Raw genomic sequence first — 16177 nt, 5'->3', positions numbered from 1 at the left:
GAAGAGTAAAAGTGCTCTTCCACTGTAAAGTGTTTTCATATTTCTCTGTTTAGGAGTTAATGAAGACACTCCGCAAGGAAACAGATCTGAAGCAAATACAGACTTTAGTACAAGGAACCAATACACGACTCAAATATTCACAAAATGAACTAGAGATGATTAAAAAGAAGCACCTTGCTACATTTTACCGGGTAATGTAAACTTGCCAAAAAGTTTGATGGAAATTTATATCAGAACATAGAATTTTATGAATGCCATTAACATTCATAATTATAGTTTCTTTGTCCTATGGCTATATTGTAATCCTTAATAATTTTATAGTATTTAATCATGTTATTTGGCTATGCCAGAGTCCATTGTACTAAAGATTCTTCATTTACTGTAAAAGACATGTAACATGTTTTTAGCCTTACTATTTAAAAAATAAAATAGTTGTGTTACTAAGCAGAATTTTTTTTCTTATAGGAACAATCTCAGCTACAAAGTGAATTACTGAATATTGATTCTCAATGTACTATGTTGAGTGAAGGAATCAACAAACAGCAACAAAAAATTGAAGAATTTCAAGATAAGATAGATGAGGTAATAAATACTGTAGTTGTTATTAAATGACGTATAGAACGCAGTTCTGGTTTTTGGCTGTGTACATATGACTATGGAGTCAAGACTAGATCAGGAAACCATCCTTTGGATACTGCTACTTGTTCATGCCTAGAACAGAACATAATATAAAGTATAATCTGACCAGTACTGACGATCATAGAGCCTTCATATTTAGGTCCTGTGATTTTGATTTCCAGTAGGAGTAATGGTAGTTTACTGCTGTATCAGTCATATTACATTCATGTTTAATTAAAATCCACAAGTTTTTAACATGACTTACTATTAAAATACTATTGTGTTTGAGGCTAGATATTTTGTTGGATTGAGGTTATGCTTAATTTTTTGGAAATTATTACTGATACTGTGCTCTAGCCTCGAGTTGTTTTCAGTGTCCAAGATGTTTACAACAGATAGGTTTTTAAAAATATAAGAATATTATATTTTGGCATGGATAAAGCAAATAGAATATCTTTCTCTTTATTCAGATAGTGCATAATATCATCTAATAAAGCCAATTCATGAGCTTTTTCATGTAGTTTTCTGAATAATAAGTTTGAAAACAGATGAACATAGTTTATGCAGATAAAGAAAGAGAAAGCACTGGGCTGAATGCACTAATTACCTTTTGGCCTAACTCATGAAAATCTAAGAGCAAAAAGTTATATTTAAACACTGCTTCTTTATTTTTTAAATGTGGTTATTAAGTCAGTTGTTTTTAAATGATTTAAAAGGTAGAAGATGACATATTCCAAGACTTCTGTGAAGAAATTGGTGTGGAAAATATCCGTGAATTTGAGAATAAACATGTTAAACAGCAGCAAGAAAATGATCAAAAAAGGTATTTTGTTTTAAAAATTGGTAAGCAATATTGGTATACATGTAAAGAAAAATATCACCTAATTTAAAGGAATTATGCTTGAGGTAGACTATTTCCACAAGAAATCGTAATGGTAGGCTGATATCACAGTAGTTGATCAGACTTGCCTTGCATACATAGGCCCTGCCTTAGTTTGATATTCAATACCACAGAGGACAAAGAAGCTAGTAAAACTCAGTTTCTTAAAAAGAAGTCTAACAGAAACTAGAACAAAAAGGAAAACCATACCAGTTCTTTTTATAAAGAAGTTGATTTCTCCCAAAGTTAGTCTACAGTTTAAATACCACCTATATGGACATGATTTTTTTTAATAGACTACTTCTAAAAGTCACATGTGAGTAAATGAGGAAAATACCTAATAAAAATTTTTTTTAAAAAATCACGCCTTTAATCCCAGTACTTGGGAGGCAGAGGCAGGCAGATTTCTGAGTTCCAGGACAGCCAGGGCTATACAGAGAAACCCTGTCTCGAAAAACAAAAACAAAAACATAAAAATAGTAGGATATACCATAAGCAAATTTTAAAAATAATTGCTTGGGGCTAGAGAAATCACTCAAAGTTTAAAGGCACTGTACTGGCGACTCCGGCTGAAGGACAGTGCTTAGTTTCTAGCACTGCTGATGGAGGGCTTAAAACTTCAGCTCCAGGGCATGCAGCACCCTTTTTTTGACCCCTGTGAGCATCTACATGCATGTGGCATGCACATACAGACAAGGACACATAAACAAAAATTTAAAAATAAGCCAGGCAGTGGTGGTGCACATCTTAAATTCCAGGAGGCAGAGGCCAGTGAATCTTTGTTAGTTGGAGGCCAGCCTAGTCTGCAGAATGAGTTCCAGCACAGCCAGGACTATATAGAGAAACTATGTCTCAGAACAAACAAAAAACCACCACAAACAAATAAATAAAATACAAATATGTAGAAAAACTTAAACTATATGTCAAAAAGCATGAAGAAAATCTGGAAACAAATGATACCCTGGAGGGAATGTACATACATGTGTTTAGAAATGGTCAGGGCTGCCTTTGGGAAGGCCAAAATGAAAAAGAGACATTTTTCTTTTTATTAATTTAACATCTTTTGAAATTTGTGCCATATGCCTCTATCATCTATTTAAATGTGTTAAAATATAAAAGTAATACATGCCTTTGAGAAAAATTTTGCTAGGCACAGTGGCATGTGTCGTTAATACCAGCACTTAGGAATCAGAGGCAGGTAGATCTCTATGAGTTCCAGGTCAGCCTGATCTATGTAGCAAGCTCCATGACAGCCAGGACTACATAAGAGAGACCTTTTCTCCCCTTACTGTCCCCACAAAAAGAGAAAAAGTTTTTCTCCCAAATCAAAAGCATTAACAGCAATCTTTCTATTAATCACTTAATTCTTCCATATTCTGTTCATTCATTCAACTTGTATTTCCTGTGTGCTTTTCATGTGCTCGGTACCCTTCCTCAGGGCTGAGAGTACAATGGAGAAGGATTGTGACCTTTCTTCCTGTTCTAAGTCCTCTACATTTCACCATAGATTTTAGAATCAGTTTTCAATTGCTATTCTTAAAAAGAACTTGTGAGATTTCTACTTGGATCATATTGAATTTAGAGATCAACTTGGAAAGAATTGACCACTAAACACTGATCCACAAACATGTTGTATATTTTAGGTCATTTTTAATTTCACTTATTAATGGTATTCCATTTTCAATGTTAAATTTAGTCTTGTGCTTATTTTTTGACTTGTGTTCCTAAGCATTTCATATCTCACATTCCTTACAAAATTGAATTGTTTTCAGATTTCAGTTTAAAATTGTATGTTGGTAACATATTGAAATAAAAGTAATAGCAGCAAGATGATTCTGTGGGAAAACTACTTGCCATGCAGCTTTGTGACCTGAGTTCAATCCCCAGATCCCAGACAAAGGTTCAAGGAGAGAGTAGTTTCCACAGAGTTGTCCTTTGACCACACGCACACATAAAGTATAACATTTTTTAATGAATTAAAATTAGTTTTCCTGCTGGGTGGTGGTGCACGCCTTTAATCCCAGCACTTGGGAGGCAGAGGAAGGAGGATTTCCGAGTTCGAGGCCAGCCTGGTCTACAAAGTGAGTTCTAGGACAGCCAGAGCTACACAGAGGAACCCTGTCTTGAAAAACCAAAAAAAAAAAAAAAAAAAAAAAAGTTTTTTTAAGCATATTTTTATTCTGAAACTTGGCTAAATTCATTAGTTCTTTTAGCTGTTTGATAGATTCCTTAGGGTTTCTATATTTGAACTACATAATATGGAATTAAAGTGGTAAGAACAGATATACTACATCTTAAGGGCAAAGCATTCAGACTTCTACAGTAAGATATATAAGCTTTAAAATACTTTTGTCCACTTGAAGAATTCTTCATGGAAATTCCCACTATACTGAGTTAAGTTTTTAAAATATTTTCTCTGGTAACTATTTAGATCCTTATACAATTAGAGTTTTTAAAGATAATATGCTAAGAAGTTTCAATAATAAATTATATTGCTTTTCAAATGTCCAACAACCTTGCATACCTAAAATGAGCTCAATTTAGTTATCATGTATTAACTATCCTTTCCAAATATTTTTGGATTTGCTAAAATATTGTTTGGAATTCTTTGTCTTTTTTTTTGTTTTGTTTTGCTTTGTTTTTTGTTTTTCGAGACAGGGTTCCTCTGTGTAGCTCTGGCTGTCCTGGAACTCACTTTGTAGACCAGGCTGGCCTCGAACTCAGAAATCCTCCTGCCTCTGCCTCTGCCTCCCAAGTGCTGGGATTAAAGGTGTGCACCACCATGCCCGGCTCTTGTGTCTTTTTTTAAGTGTAATGATCTGTAGCTGTTTTGTTTAATATCATTGTGATGTTTGGTATCAGGGTAATGTTAAACCTGAGCAGTGTGGTCTCTTTTCCTCTTGCAGGAACTGTATGTATAGGATTGATAATTTCTTCCCACTTGGCTACCCACCATTTTATGGAAATGTTTTTACTGCCAATGTCTTTAATATATACAGGGTTATTCATTTTGTCTAGAGTACATATACTTTTTGGGTGAGCTTTAGAAGCTTGTGTCTTTCGTGAACTTTGTGTATTTTATGAGTTGTCAAATCTGTTATGAAGTTATTTAAATATACCTTTTAAAGTCTGTAGCATCTTTACTGTGTACTTTTATTCATGATATTGGTGATTTGTCATTTCTCTTTTTTCTTCTTACAATATTAAAGGTATCTCAGTGTTAGAGATCCCGTCTAAGACATGAATTTGTCCTGTGATTTGTTTTTTCCATGTTATTAATTTCTATTATTGTCTTCTACTGATTTACCTTTTTTGTGTAGCTCTTAAAGATTTAAGATTATAGTATGTAATCCATTTACATATCAAATATTGGACTACTCAATATGTAATGGAAGATGGCCTCAAACTTATGATTCACCTGCCTCCACCTCCAAAGTGTTGAGACATACACCAACATACCCAACTGACATTCAATTGACAGGAGTTTATGGAGATATCAGAATAAGAAAGTGTCAAAAATTTGTTAATTTCTCAATTTTGAAGTTTATGAATGAATAGCTATTCACACTAGCTATTTCATAAAATCTAACCAAATGAGAAAAGGCATATCAATTTTAACTTAAAGAAATGAGTAGATAATATATATATTATAAAAGATTTAAGAAACTGTCAACTGCTAGGTGGTGGTGGTGCATGCCTTTAATCCAAGCACTTGGGAGGCAGAGACAGGTGAATCTCTGTGAGTTAGAGGCCAGCCTGGTCTATAGAGCTAGTTCCAAGACAGCCAGGACTGTTACACAGAGAAACCCTATCACAATATATATATGGATTTCTGTGCGTTCTAGACTTGCCTGGTATATTGAGCTAGTTCCAAGACATACACTGAGAACCCCCTGTCTCAAAACAAAAAGAAAAGAAAAGAAAAAGGAAAGAAAAAGGGAGAAAATCTGCAAACATCCAAGTCTTTAATGAAGTATTGAAATTTTGGCAATGGCAGTGATTATATTAAGGATATTTTGAGGGCATAGTAGTTTGAGTATGAATTAACAGTGACTTTCATAGAACATTACTGACGAAATTACCTAGTATCTGGTATTTGCTTCAAATAATCCAGAAACTATGAATGGTATTGTAGGTCAACAAGAGTCAACTTGAATTGATTATTATTAAATTGACTAATTTGCATAGGGTTCATTATAGCTTCATTATAGTTATATGTTTTGAACCTCCTATAAAAAATTAAAAGGGGCTGGAGAAATGGCTCAGAGAACACTTACTGCTCTTGGAGAGGATCCAGATTTGGTTCCCAGCACCCATATAGGGCAGCTCACAAGCACCTGTAACTCCAGTTTTAAGGGATCTGATGCCCTCTAGCCTTAATAGATATCTGCACAAATGTGGTACACATAAATTCACAAATCCACATGCATGTTTTAATCTGAAAAAGTTAAAAGGGCCAATGCATTCTTCTTAACACTTACAATGCTTGATTTTATTATACTAGATTAGAGTTTGAAAAACAAAAAACTCGGCTTAATATTCAGCTCGAATATAGTCGAAATCAGCTTAAGAAGAAACTGAATAATATCGACACATTAAAAACCACAATCCAGAAGGGCAAAGAAGATATTGATAACCTAAAAAAGGTAATTTATTATCAGTAGCTGAAGTGCCAGTTCGTTGAAGTTATGGCTTCTTTCATTAAGTAGCAATGTTTTTTAGCACCCAATGGTGCCTTATTGTGATCAGAGCTACATATTTCAGAAATATTAAAGTAAAACTAACAGAACTAATGAGTTGTTGGGTGTTAAGTGGGGAGGGAGATGGAGGAGGGGGAAGTGCAAGACGCCAGAGAAAGAGAGATGACTCAAGCATGTAAATGATGGGAGAATTCTGGACTGGAACCACAAACTTCAGAATTACTGGTTGAATTCAGGTTTGCTCTGTTTTCAGAGACAGTTTCACTATGTAGCCAGGCTTGTCTCAAACTCAAAATTCTGTCCCAGCCTTCTGAGAGCTAGATTAACGGCATGTTCTGTGTATGGCAAGAGTTCCTGGTTTGTAGGGTAATTTAAAACCATGTGACAGGAGCTGAGATTATGGTCCAGGGGAGAACCAGTTGGGATTATAGAAAACTCAGAAATTTTAGAGGGAAAGCCAGAAGAGGAGACAGTATAGATACCCAGCACCGTGGGAAGGAGGAAGTGATGAAAACTGTTAAGGCAGGCTAATGTTTTACAGTCTCATGAGCACTTCCACTGGGTAAATGGAACACAAATCATGTAGCAAGGTTGAAGAGTAGATTCAAAATGAATGACAAAAGAAGGAGATGGCTTCCAGCTTCCAAATCTATAGGATGAAAGAGGATCACAACCTGACAGAGTTTAGTAGCACATGAGATAAAGGGATTTCTCTTAGGATGAGTAGGTGTTCTTACGGATAATGGTAAAACTTGTATTAATATGAAATGTTTTGTATACATATATACATAATATATATGTACATATATTATATATAATATGTAATTATGTATGTGTATTATATATAAACACACAAATTCTCTCTGTTCAGACCGAAGAAGAATGTCTGAAAATTGTTGAGGAACTCATGGTGAAGCAAGAGCAAATTAAGGAAGTGCTTGCCACACAGAGTTCCAACATTGAAAAAATTCACATACAAATTGAAGAGGAACGCAAGAAGGTTTTGGCTGTTGATAGGTAATTAATAATTTAGTTTGAAAGATCTGGCTAATAACTTTAAACTTATACTTTCAATTTGATATTATCTAAACTTCAAATGTTTAGACTTTGTTGCTCTTGGTCTTCCAAATGCTCTAATATGGGAACGATTAGGACAGGCCATTCCTTGGTTACATTATTGTTCTTTTTGGTGGATGAAGCATGAACCCACTTGTATTCCTTTACCCTAAATCTTCTGATCCTGGTATTTTTCTGTCATCCAGTGATTCCTTCTTGTCTATGTTTAAAGTTGAAGCATTATCTGGTATGTGACAAGTTTATGTGTCATCATGATAGTGACAACGCCTTGAATGTTCTGATTTGTGTTCAAATAACATCTGCTTTCCTGTGATTAACAGGATTATGAACACTTCTTTGGTTGAACCTTAGCATATCATAATTTTCCTTACTATCTACAGATCTCCAGTGCTTTGAGATTCAGTCTCTTGTATTTATTTTAAACAGAATCATTTCTGCTTTTCTTTACATTCCTGAAAACCATCCATCTTCTTCCAACCCGCTTCATTTTTACTTTTCTCTTTTTGTCCTCTTTCTGATCCCATTTAAAGGTCTTTGTTGGCTTAGTGTTAACCCTCATATCCACCTTTCAGATAAGGCATTCCATGCGTGATGGAAACCAGGTTGTCAGAGATGCAGTAGTTGACCTGGTATTGGTCTACTAAGAGACATTCTCCTAGTTTAAGCTTCTAAAGTGTACAGCCTATCTAAAAAGGAAATGCATGTTGAAAATTGCATTTAAAAATAAAGTGTTTGGGTGTAGATATGATGACACACCTGCAATCCCAGCAATTAAAAGGTGGAAGCAGGAGAATCCAAAGTTTGATGTTAACTAGGGCTATATAGCAAAACCTTGTCTCAAAAAATAATTCAAATAATTGAAGGAAAGCTGTTTCTTTGCTAACTCTGATTAAAGAAATATCTATGAAAGCTGTTCCCTTGGATCAATGTATACATTGATGGTCTTTCTCAGGAATGGTAATCAGGGACTGGCACTTGGAACTCTCATAGGAAAGTAACTTTTTCATGTAAGTTTATAATGCTTTTACATAATGAGTAAAGTCACTTTTCATATCTGCATTTACAGGGAAGTTGGAAAATTACAGAAGGAAGTTGTAATCATTCAGGGTTCTTTGGAACAGAAACTGCTAGAGAAACATAACTTGCTGCTAGATTGCAAAGTTCAAGACATTGACATAAGTCTTGTGCTGGGGTCATTGGAGGACATCATTGAAATGGAGGTATCTAGCCAATAACATACTATGTGCAGCTATGCAGACTTAGCTGATGTCTTCAACTGCTTATGCTACAGGTTCTTTAACTCCTTCTAGGAAAGAAAAAAATGTTTTGTTGCTAGGTATTTCAAGACAGATATTAAAATGTTATGCTCAATTAATATTAAATCATTACCTAAAAAGAAAAGTAGGGTTTCTCAATTGGTCACAATGGTGTAAGCTTGTAAAGACCTAGCACTTGAGTGATTGGAAGGCTGAGAGGAGGGTCAAGTGTTCAAAACAATCTAGGCTATATAGTGGGACCATATCTCAAGGATACATATATATGAAAACTCTAGGGAGAGCCAATCTCAGGATTTTGGACTTTTTTATGTTGTAACCTTCTGAAGTGATATCAAGCTCTCACTTACAGGGTCTGTTGTCCTCTGGAGAAATTACCAGAACCTCATCTTCTGAGGTTAACAAAGCTTACCTGATGTTGGTACCTTAGCCCTTGGAGCTGCCTATCTTACCTGAGGCTTAATAGGACTGTGAATTCTGAAACTTCAGTGCAGTATCTCCTGTGCACAGCCTTACTCTCAACAAAATGTTTAACACTTGCAAGGTTTCAAAGCCAGGAAGAAAAAGCCACTTTTTCTTCTTCATATATAGATCCTTACTGGCCTGTGTTGTATATATGTACATATGTATGTATATGTAACTAGTGGAAGTACATTACTACAGCAGAGCATTATGGCATGATACTAACAAAAAACATACACAAACCAATGGGACAAAATAAAGGATCCAGAAGGAAATACATACATTATTTTTCATGTACTTTAACATATACTTTAGCAGCCTGATTTTTAGTAAAAGGGCTAAAGTCAGATATTGGAGAAAAGACATCCTCAGTAAAGGGCACTGGAAAAATTCTGTCACATATAGAAGAATGAAACTCCTTCCCTATCACTATATAAAAACAAATTCAAAATAGATCAAAGACTTTAATGTGAGATTTGAAACTGCCAGGGAAAACAGAATCCTTGAAAATATATGTAGAGATGAAGACTTAATGAAAAGTATTCCAACAACTCAAGAACTAACAGCAAAAATTGACACTTAAGATCATAATGGCTACCATCAAGAAAAAAAATGGCAACACATGCTGGTGAGGATGTGGGAAAAGGAATCACTTTACACAGTGCTGATAGAAATGCAAACTAGCATACCCAACTGTAGAAATTTATATTCTTGTTTCTCAAGTAAAAAAAATAAACCAACAACAACAACAAAAAACTAACATATGATTCAGATATACTACTATTCTGTTATATGTTCTGAAGAATTAGCATACCACAGGTACACTTGCATATCTGTATATCATAGTAGCCAACACATGAAAATGACCTGGATTCCAGTCAACAGTTGAATAGGTAAAGAGAATATATATATGTACTCATAAAAGTTTGTTCAACTGTAAAGAATGACATATCATTTGAAGAAAAATAGAACTTGAGATCATGACGTTAAACAAAATATTTTAGCCAAACTTAGACAAAAGCCATTTCTTATATGCAAGGAAGTCACACATGATATGTAGAGCTTTTGCAATACATTTAACATTTGGCTTTAACTTGTATTTGAGCTGTTTTAGCACATATATTGTAGCCAGACTTTTGGATACTTTATGGGTTCCATTTCTGCCACCCTTCTTCACCCCTATTCCACCCTTCCAACCCTGCAATACTAGGTTAAAGAGAAAGAAGGTTGGAGGGAAAGAGAGGCATTGATATTGTTAGACTACTTCCTGCTGATTAGGGTATGGAGTTCCTTGGAGCATGTTTGATCTTCACCATCAGAATATCCAATTTTTTCTCATCACTCTTCCCACAACTAATTAACAAACTGCATCAAGAGCAACCAGCAAGCAGCAGCAGCTGCCACCACCACCACAGCCCCTCTCAGGACACTAGCATTTACATACCCTTTTAAGAGTCTCCAGAATTTCAAACATCGTACACTTGCAGAAATTATCTGTAATTGACAAAAATCACACTCATGCTAGAGCACGAGGCAAATCTTATCTGCAATAAACAATATAAAACAACATTGTATCCCACATATGGAATTGCTAGAAGACTGGCTTCCAGGCAACTAGGACAGGGGTCTTAAAGCCCATGCCCACAACTACACACTTCCTCCAACAAGGCTACATGTCCTAATAGTGCCATTCCCTGAGCCAAGCATATTCAAACCACCACATTCCACTCCCTGGCCCCATAGGCTTATTCAAACACATGAGTCTATGGGGACCATACCTGAACATAGCATAATAAAAAATATATATTTTATCTTTTTCATTTCTCAGCTTGCTCCTTTTCATTAAAATGTACTTCATAAGAGTGAACTTTAGAGTGAACACAACAGGTTTATTTTAGGCTGTTTTGAGACTAAGTAATTAATATAAGTCTCTTCACCTTAGCCTCGGGCAGGCTCTTCAAACAACGGCAAAAAAGCAGCCATGTTCATCAGAATCTCACAAAACAGTCTCTAGGTCACATGCTAAAATTCTTCTCCACTGAAACATCTTAGGCCAGGTCTGCATAGCTCAAATCATCCTCAGAACCAATGTTTTCCTTATTCCTACTAGGAAAGTACATTAATCCCCACTTAAAGCATTCCACTGCTTCCCAAATTGAAAGTCCCAAAATCCACATTCTTCTAGACAAAAGCATGGTCAGGGTTATCATAAAAATACCCTACTCCTGGTACCAACTTCTGTTTCCATTGCTATGAAGAGATACCACGATCAAGGCAATTCTTATATGGGCAGCATTTAATTGGGGCTGACTTACAGATTCAGAGGTTCAGTTCATTATCAAGGTGGGAGCATGGCAGTATCTAAGCAGGCATAGTGCAGGAGGAGCTGAGAGTTCTACATCTTCATCTGAAGGCTACTAGGAGAATACTGACTTCCAGGCAGCGAGGTTGACGGTCTTAAAGCTCATGGTCACAGTGACATACTTCCTCCAACAAGGTCACACCTCCTAATAGTGCCACTCCCTATGCCAAGCATATACAAACCATCACACTGAGTGTTGATGGTGGGTCTCAGAAACATAGGTTAAAAGGTATAGCTTGAGAGAAGACAGCTAATAAGCAGATGAGGTGAGAATTGAACAGACATGCAGAGTGGGCTGCACTGATATAGAGAAGTATGTCCTGAGAGTGGGCCCTGTCTGCTTTGTCATTAAGGTATGTTTGCAATAAAGTGAGTAGAGGACACAGCTGCATAATTATGCCAAGAATGGCTGAGGCCAGGCCTTTTTGGCTATGTGGCTGCATAAGGGTGATAGTTTGATCTGAATGACTCAATAAGTAGCTGGAGTAGAAGGTTACCATTCAGATAAGAGTGTCTGTTTTTCAGCTAACTGAAACAGAAAGCACCCAGGCAACAGCTGATATCTATGAGAAAGAAGCATCCATCCAAATAGACTACAGCCCTCTAAGGGAGGATTTAAAGGTAATGTAAAGATTTCTGTTTGTGATTAATGGTAATATTTGGCTATTAAAATATTATAGAATCATTTTATATGGTTAGGTTTAAGATGTGTGGGGTGGGTTAGTTGATGGGTTTTTTGTCGTTTTTATTTTGTGGGGGAAGAGGCATCAAAGGGAAAAAAGAAGAAAGCTGGGATGATGATTGCAAATGTCATCACTTGGATGACAGCCACTTGGGATGTAGAGGCAGGAGGATCATGTTAGCTTGTGTGCCATGAAACAGTCTCCAAAAACCAAAATAGAAGCTACAGAAGTGATCCAGTTAGTAAAGTGCTTGCCAAGTAAACATAATAGCCTGAATTTGGCTTCCCAGAACACCCCCCACCCAAAAAAGCAGGTGCAGCAGTTTTCTGTTTGTAACCCCAGAGCTGGAGAAGTAGACACAAGTTGGTCCCTAAAGTTCACTGTCCAACTACTCTAGCCAATCAGTAAGCTCCAGGTCCAGTGACAGATGGAGTTAGAGAGATGGCTCAGTGGTTAAGAGTACTGACTGCTGGGGGGGAGGGTATGGGGGACTTTGGGGATAGCGTTTGAAATGTAAATGAAGAAAATACTTAATTTTGCCCTTCCGCTCCACTCGAGCCCTGGGCTACCTGCCAGCAGAGTCTTGCCCAACACCCGCAAGGGCCCACACGGGACTCCCCACGGGATCCTAAGACCTCTGGTGAGTGAAACACAGCGCCTGCCCCAATCCAATCGCGCGGAACCTGAGACTGCGGTACATAGGGAAGCAGGCTACCCGGGCCTGATCTGGGGCACAAGTCCCTTCCGCTCGACTCGAGCCCCGGGCTACCTGCCAGCAGAGTCTTGCCCAACACCCGCAAGGGCCCACACGGGACTCCCCACGGGATCCTAAGACCTCTGGTGAGTGGAACACAGCGCCTGCCCCAATCCAATCGCGCGGAACCTGAGACTGCGGTACATAGGGAAGCAGGCTACCTGGGCTTGATCTGGGGCACAAACCCCTTCCACTCCACTCGAGCCCCGGGCTACTTGCCAGCAGAGTCTTGCCCAACACCCGCAAGGGCCCACACAGGATTCCACACGAGATCCTAAGACCTCTAGTGAGTGGAACACAACTTCTGCCAGGAGTCTGGTTCGAACACTAGATATCTGGGTACCTGCCCTGCAAGAAGAGAGCTTGCCTGCAGAGAATACTCTGCCCACTGAAACCAAGGAGAGTGCTACCCTCCAGGTCTGCTTATAGAGGCTAACAGAGTCACCTGAAGAACAAGCTCTTAACAGTGACAACTAAAACAGCTAGCTTCAGAGATTACCAGATGGCGAAAGGCAAACGTAAGAATCCTACTAACAGAAATCAAGACCACTCACCATCATCAGAACGCAGCACTCCCACCCCACCTAGTCCTGGGCACCCCAACACAACCGAAAATCTAGATACAGATTTAAAAACATTTCTCACGATGATGATAGAGGACATCAAGACGGACTTTCATAAGTCACTTAAAGAATTACAGGAGAGCACTGCTAAAGAGTTACAGGCCCTTAAAGAAAAGCAGGAAAACACAGCCAAACAGGTGATGGAAATGAACAAAACCATACTAGAACTAAAAGGGGAAGTAGACACAATAAAGAAAACCCAAAGCGAGGCAACGCTGGAGATAGAAACCCTAGGAAAGAGATCTGGAACCATAGATGTCAGCATTAGCAACAGAATACAAGAAATGGAAGAGAGAATCTCAGGTGCAGAAGATTCCATAGAGAACATCGACACAACAGTCAAAGAAAATACAAAATGCAAAAGGATCCTAACTCAAAACATCCAGGCAATGCAGGACACAATGAGAAGACCAAACCTACGGATAATAGGAATTGATGAGAATGAAGATTTTCAACTTAAAGGGCCAGCTAATATCTTCAACAAAATAATAGAAGAAAACTTCCCAAACATAAAAAAAGAGATGCCCATGATCATACAAGAAGCCTACAGAACTCCAAATAGACTGGACCAGAAAAGAAATTCCTCCCGACACATAATAATCAGAACAACAAATGCACTAAATAAAGATAGAATATTAAAAGCAGTAAGGGAGAAAGGTCAAGTAACATATAAAGGAAGGCCTATCAGAATTACACCAGACTTTTCACCAGAGACTATGAAAGCCAGAAGAGCCTGGACAGATGTTCTACAGACACTAAGAGAACACAAATGCCAGCCCAGGCTACTATACCCGGCCAAACTCTCAATTATCATAGATGGAGAAACCAAAGTATTCCACGACAAAAACAAATTCACACAATATCTTTCCACGAATCCAGCCCTTCAAAGGATAATAACAGAAAAGAAGCAATACAAGGACGGAAATCACGCCCTAGAACAACCAAGAAAGTAATCATTCAACAAACCAAAAAGAAGACAGCCACAAGAACAGAATGCCAACTCTAACAACAAAAATAAAAGGAAGCAACAATTACTTTTCCTTAATATCTCTTAATATCAATGGACTCAATTCCCCAATAAAAAGACATAGACTAACAGACTGGCTACACAAACAGGACCCAACATTCTGCTGCTTACAGGAAACCCATCTCAGGGAAAAAGACAGACACTACCTCAGAGTGAAAGGCTGGAAAACAATTTTCCAAGCAAATGGACTGAAGAAACAAGCTGGAGTAGCCATTTTAATATCGGATAAAATCGACTTCCAACCCAAAGTTATCAAAAAAGACAAGGAGGGACACTTCATACTCATCAAAGGTAAAATCCTCCAAGAGGAACTCTCAATTCTGAATATCTACGCACCAAATGCAAGGGCAGCCACATTCATTAGAGACACTTTAGTAAAGCTCAAAGCATACATTGCACCTCACACAATAATAGTGGGAGACTTCAACACACCACTTTCTTCAAAGGACAGATCGTGGAAACAGAAACTAAACAGGGACACAGTGAAACTAACAGAAGTTATGAAACAAATGGACCTGACAGATATCTACAGAACATTTTATCCTAAAACAAAAGGATATACCTTCTTCTCAGCACCTCACGGGACCTTCTCCAAAATTGACCATATAATTGGTCACAAAACAGGCCTCAATAGATACAAAAATATTGAAATTGTCCCATGTATCCTATCAGACCACCATGGCCTAAGACTGATCTTCAATAACAACATAAATAATGGAAAGCCAACATTCACTTGGAAACTGAATAACACTCTTCTCAATGATACCTTGGTCAAGGAAGGAATAAAGAAAGAAATTAAAGACTTTTTAGAGTTTAATGAAAATGAAGCCACAACGTACCCAAACCTATGGGACACAATGAAAGCATTTCTAAGAGGGAAACTCATAGCTCTGAGTGCCTCCAAGAAGAAATGGGAGACAGCACATACTAGCAGCTTGACAACACATCTAAAAGCCCTAAAAAAAAAGGAAGCAAATTCACCCAAGAGGAGTAGACGGCAGGAAATAATCAAACTCAGGGGTGAAATCAACCAAGTGGAAACAAGAAGAACTATTCAAAGAATTAACCAAACGAGGAGTTGGTTCTTTGAGAAAATCAACAAGATAGATAAACCCTTAGCTAGACTCACTAAAGGGCACAGGGACAAAATCCTAATTAACAAAATCAGAAATGAAAAGGGAGACATGACAACAGATCCTGAAGAGATCCAAAACACCATCAGATCCTTCTACAAAAGGCTATACTCAACAAAACTGGAAAACCTGGACGAAATGGACAAATTTCTGGACAGATACCAGGTACCAAAGTTGAATCAGGATCAAGTTGATCATCTAAACAGTCCCATATCACCTAAAGAAATAGAAGCAGTTATTAATAGTCTCCCAACCAAAAAAAGCCCAGGACCAGATGGGTTTAGTGCAGAGTTCTATCAGACCTTCAAAGAAGATCTAATTCCAGTTCTGCACAAACTATTTCACAAAATAGAAGTAGAAGGTACTCTACCCAACTCATTTTATGAAGCCACTATTACTCTGATACCTAAACCACAGAAAGACCCAACAAAGATAGAGAACTTCAGACCAATTTCTCTTATGAATATCGATGCAAAAATCCTCAATAAAATTCTCGCTAACCGAATCCAAGAACACATTAAAGCAATCATCCATCCTGACCAAGTAGGGTTTATTCCAGGGATGCAGGGATGGTTTAATATACG

At 37.5% G+C, this 16177-nt stretch overlaps 2 protein-coding genes across 2 annotated transcripts in view; one reads left to right on the top strand and one right to left on the bottom strand.

The window, feature by feature from the left end:
- The window catches only part of Fam118a (family with sequence similarity 118, member A), an 80519-nt gene that overhangs the window by 19494 nt on the left and 44848 nt on the right, over positions 1 to 16177 (bottom strand). The window lies entirely within an intron of this gene.
- Smc1b (structural maintenance of chromosomes 1B) overlaps positions 1 to 16177 on the top strand; it is a 67269-nt gene that overhangs the window by 33871 nt on the left and 17221 nt on the right. Inside the window, exons 13-19 of the mRNA NM_080470.1 lie at positions 54 to 191; positions 466 to 582; positions 1335 to 1441; positions 6003 to 6144; positions 7070 to 7215; positions 8342 to 8495; positions 11899 to 11994. Coding sequence (NP_536718.1) covers positions 54 to 191; positions 466 to 582; positions 1335 to 1441; positions 6003 to 6144; positions 7070 to 7215; positions 8342 to 8495; positions 11899 to 11994 — 900 coding nt within the window. The remainder of the gene's footprint in view (positions 1 to 53; positions 192 to 465; positions 583 to 1334; positions 1442 to 6002; positions 6145 to 7069; positions 7216 to 8341; positions 8496 to 11898; positions 11995 to 16177) is intronic.

Source organism: Mus musculus, chromosome 15 (genome assembly GCF_000001635.26).
Source record: "Mus musculus strain C57BL/6J chromosome 15, GRCm38.p6 C57BL/6J".
Lineage (NCBI taxonomy): Eukaryota > Metazoa > Chordata > Mammalia > Rodentia > Muridae > Mus > Mus musculus.
Note: the sequence above shows the minus strand (reverse complement) of the source record. Positions and strands in the feature narration are given on the sequence as shown.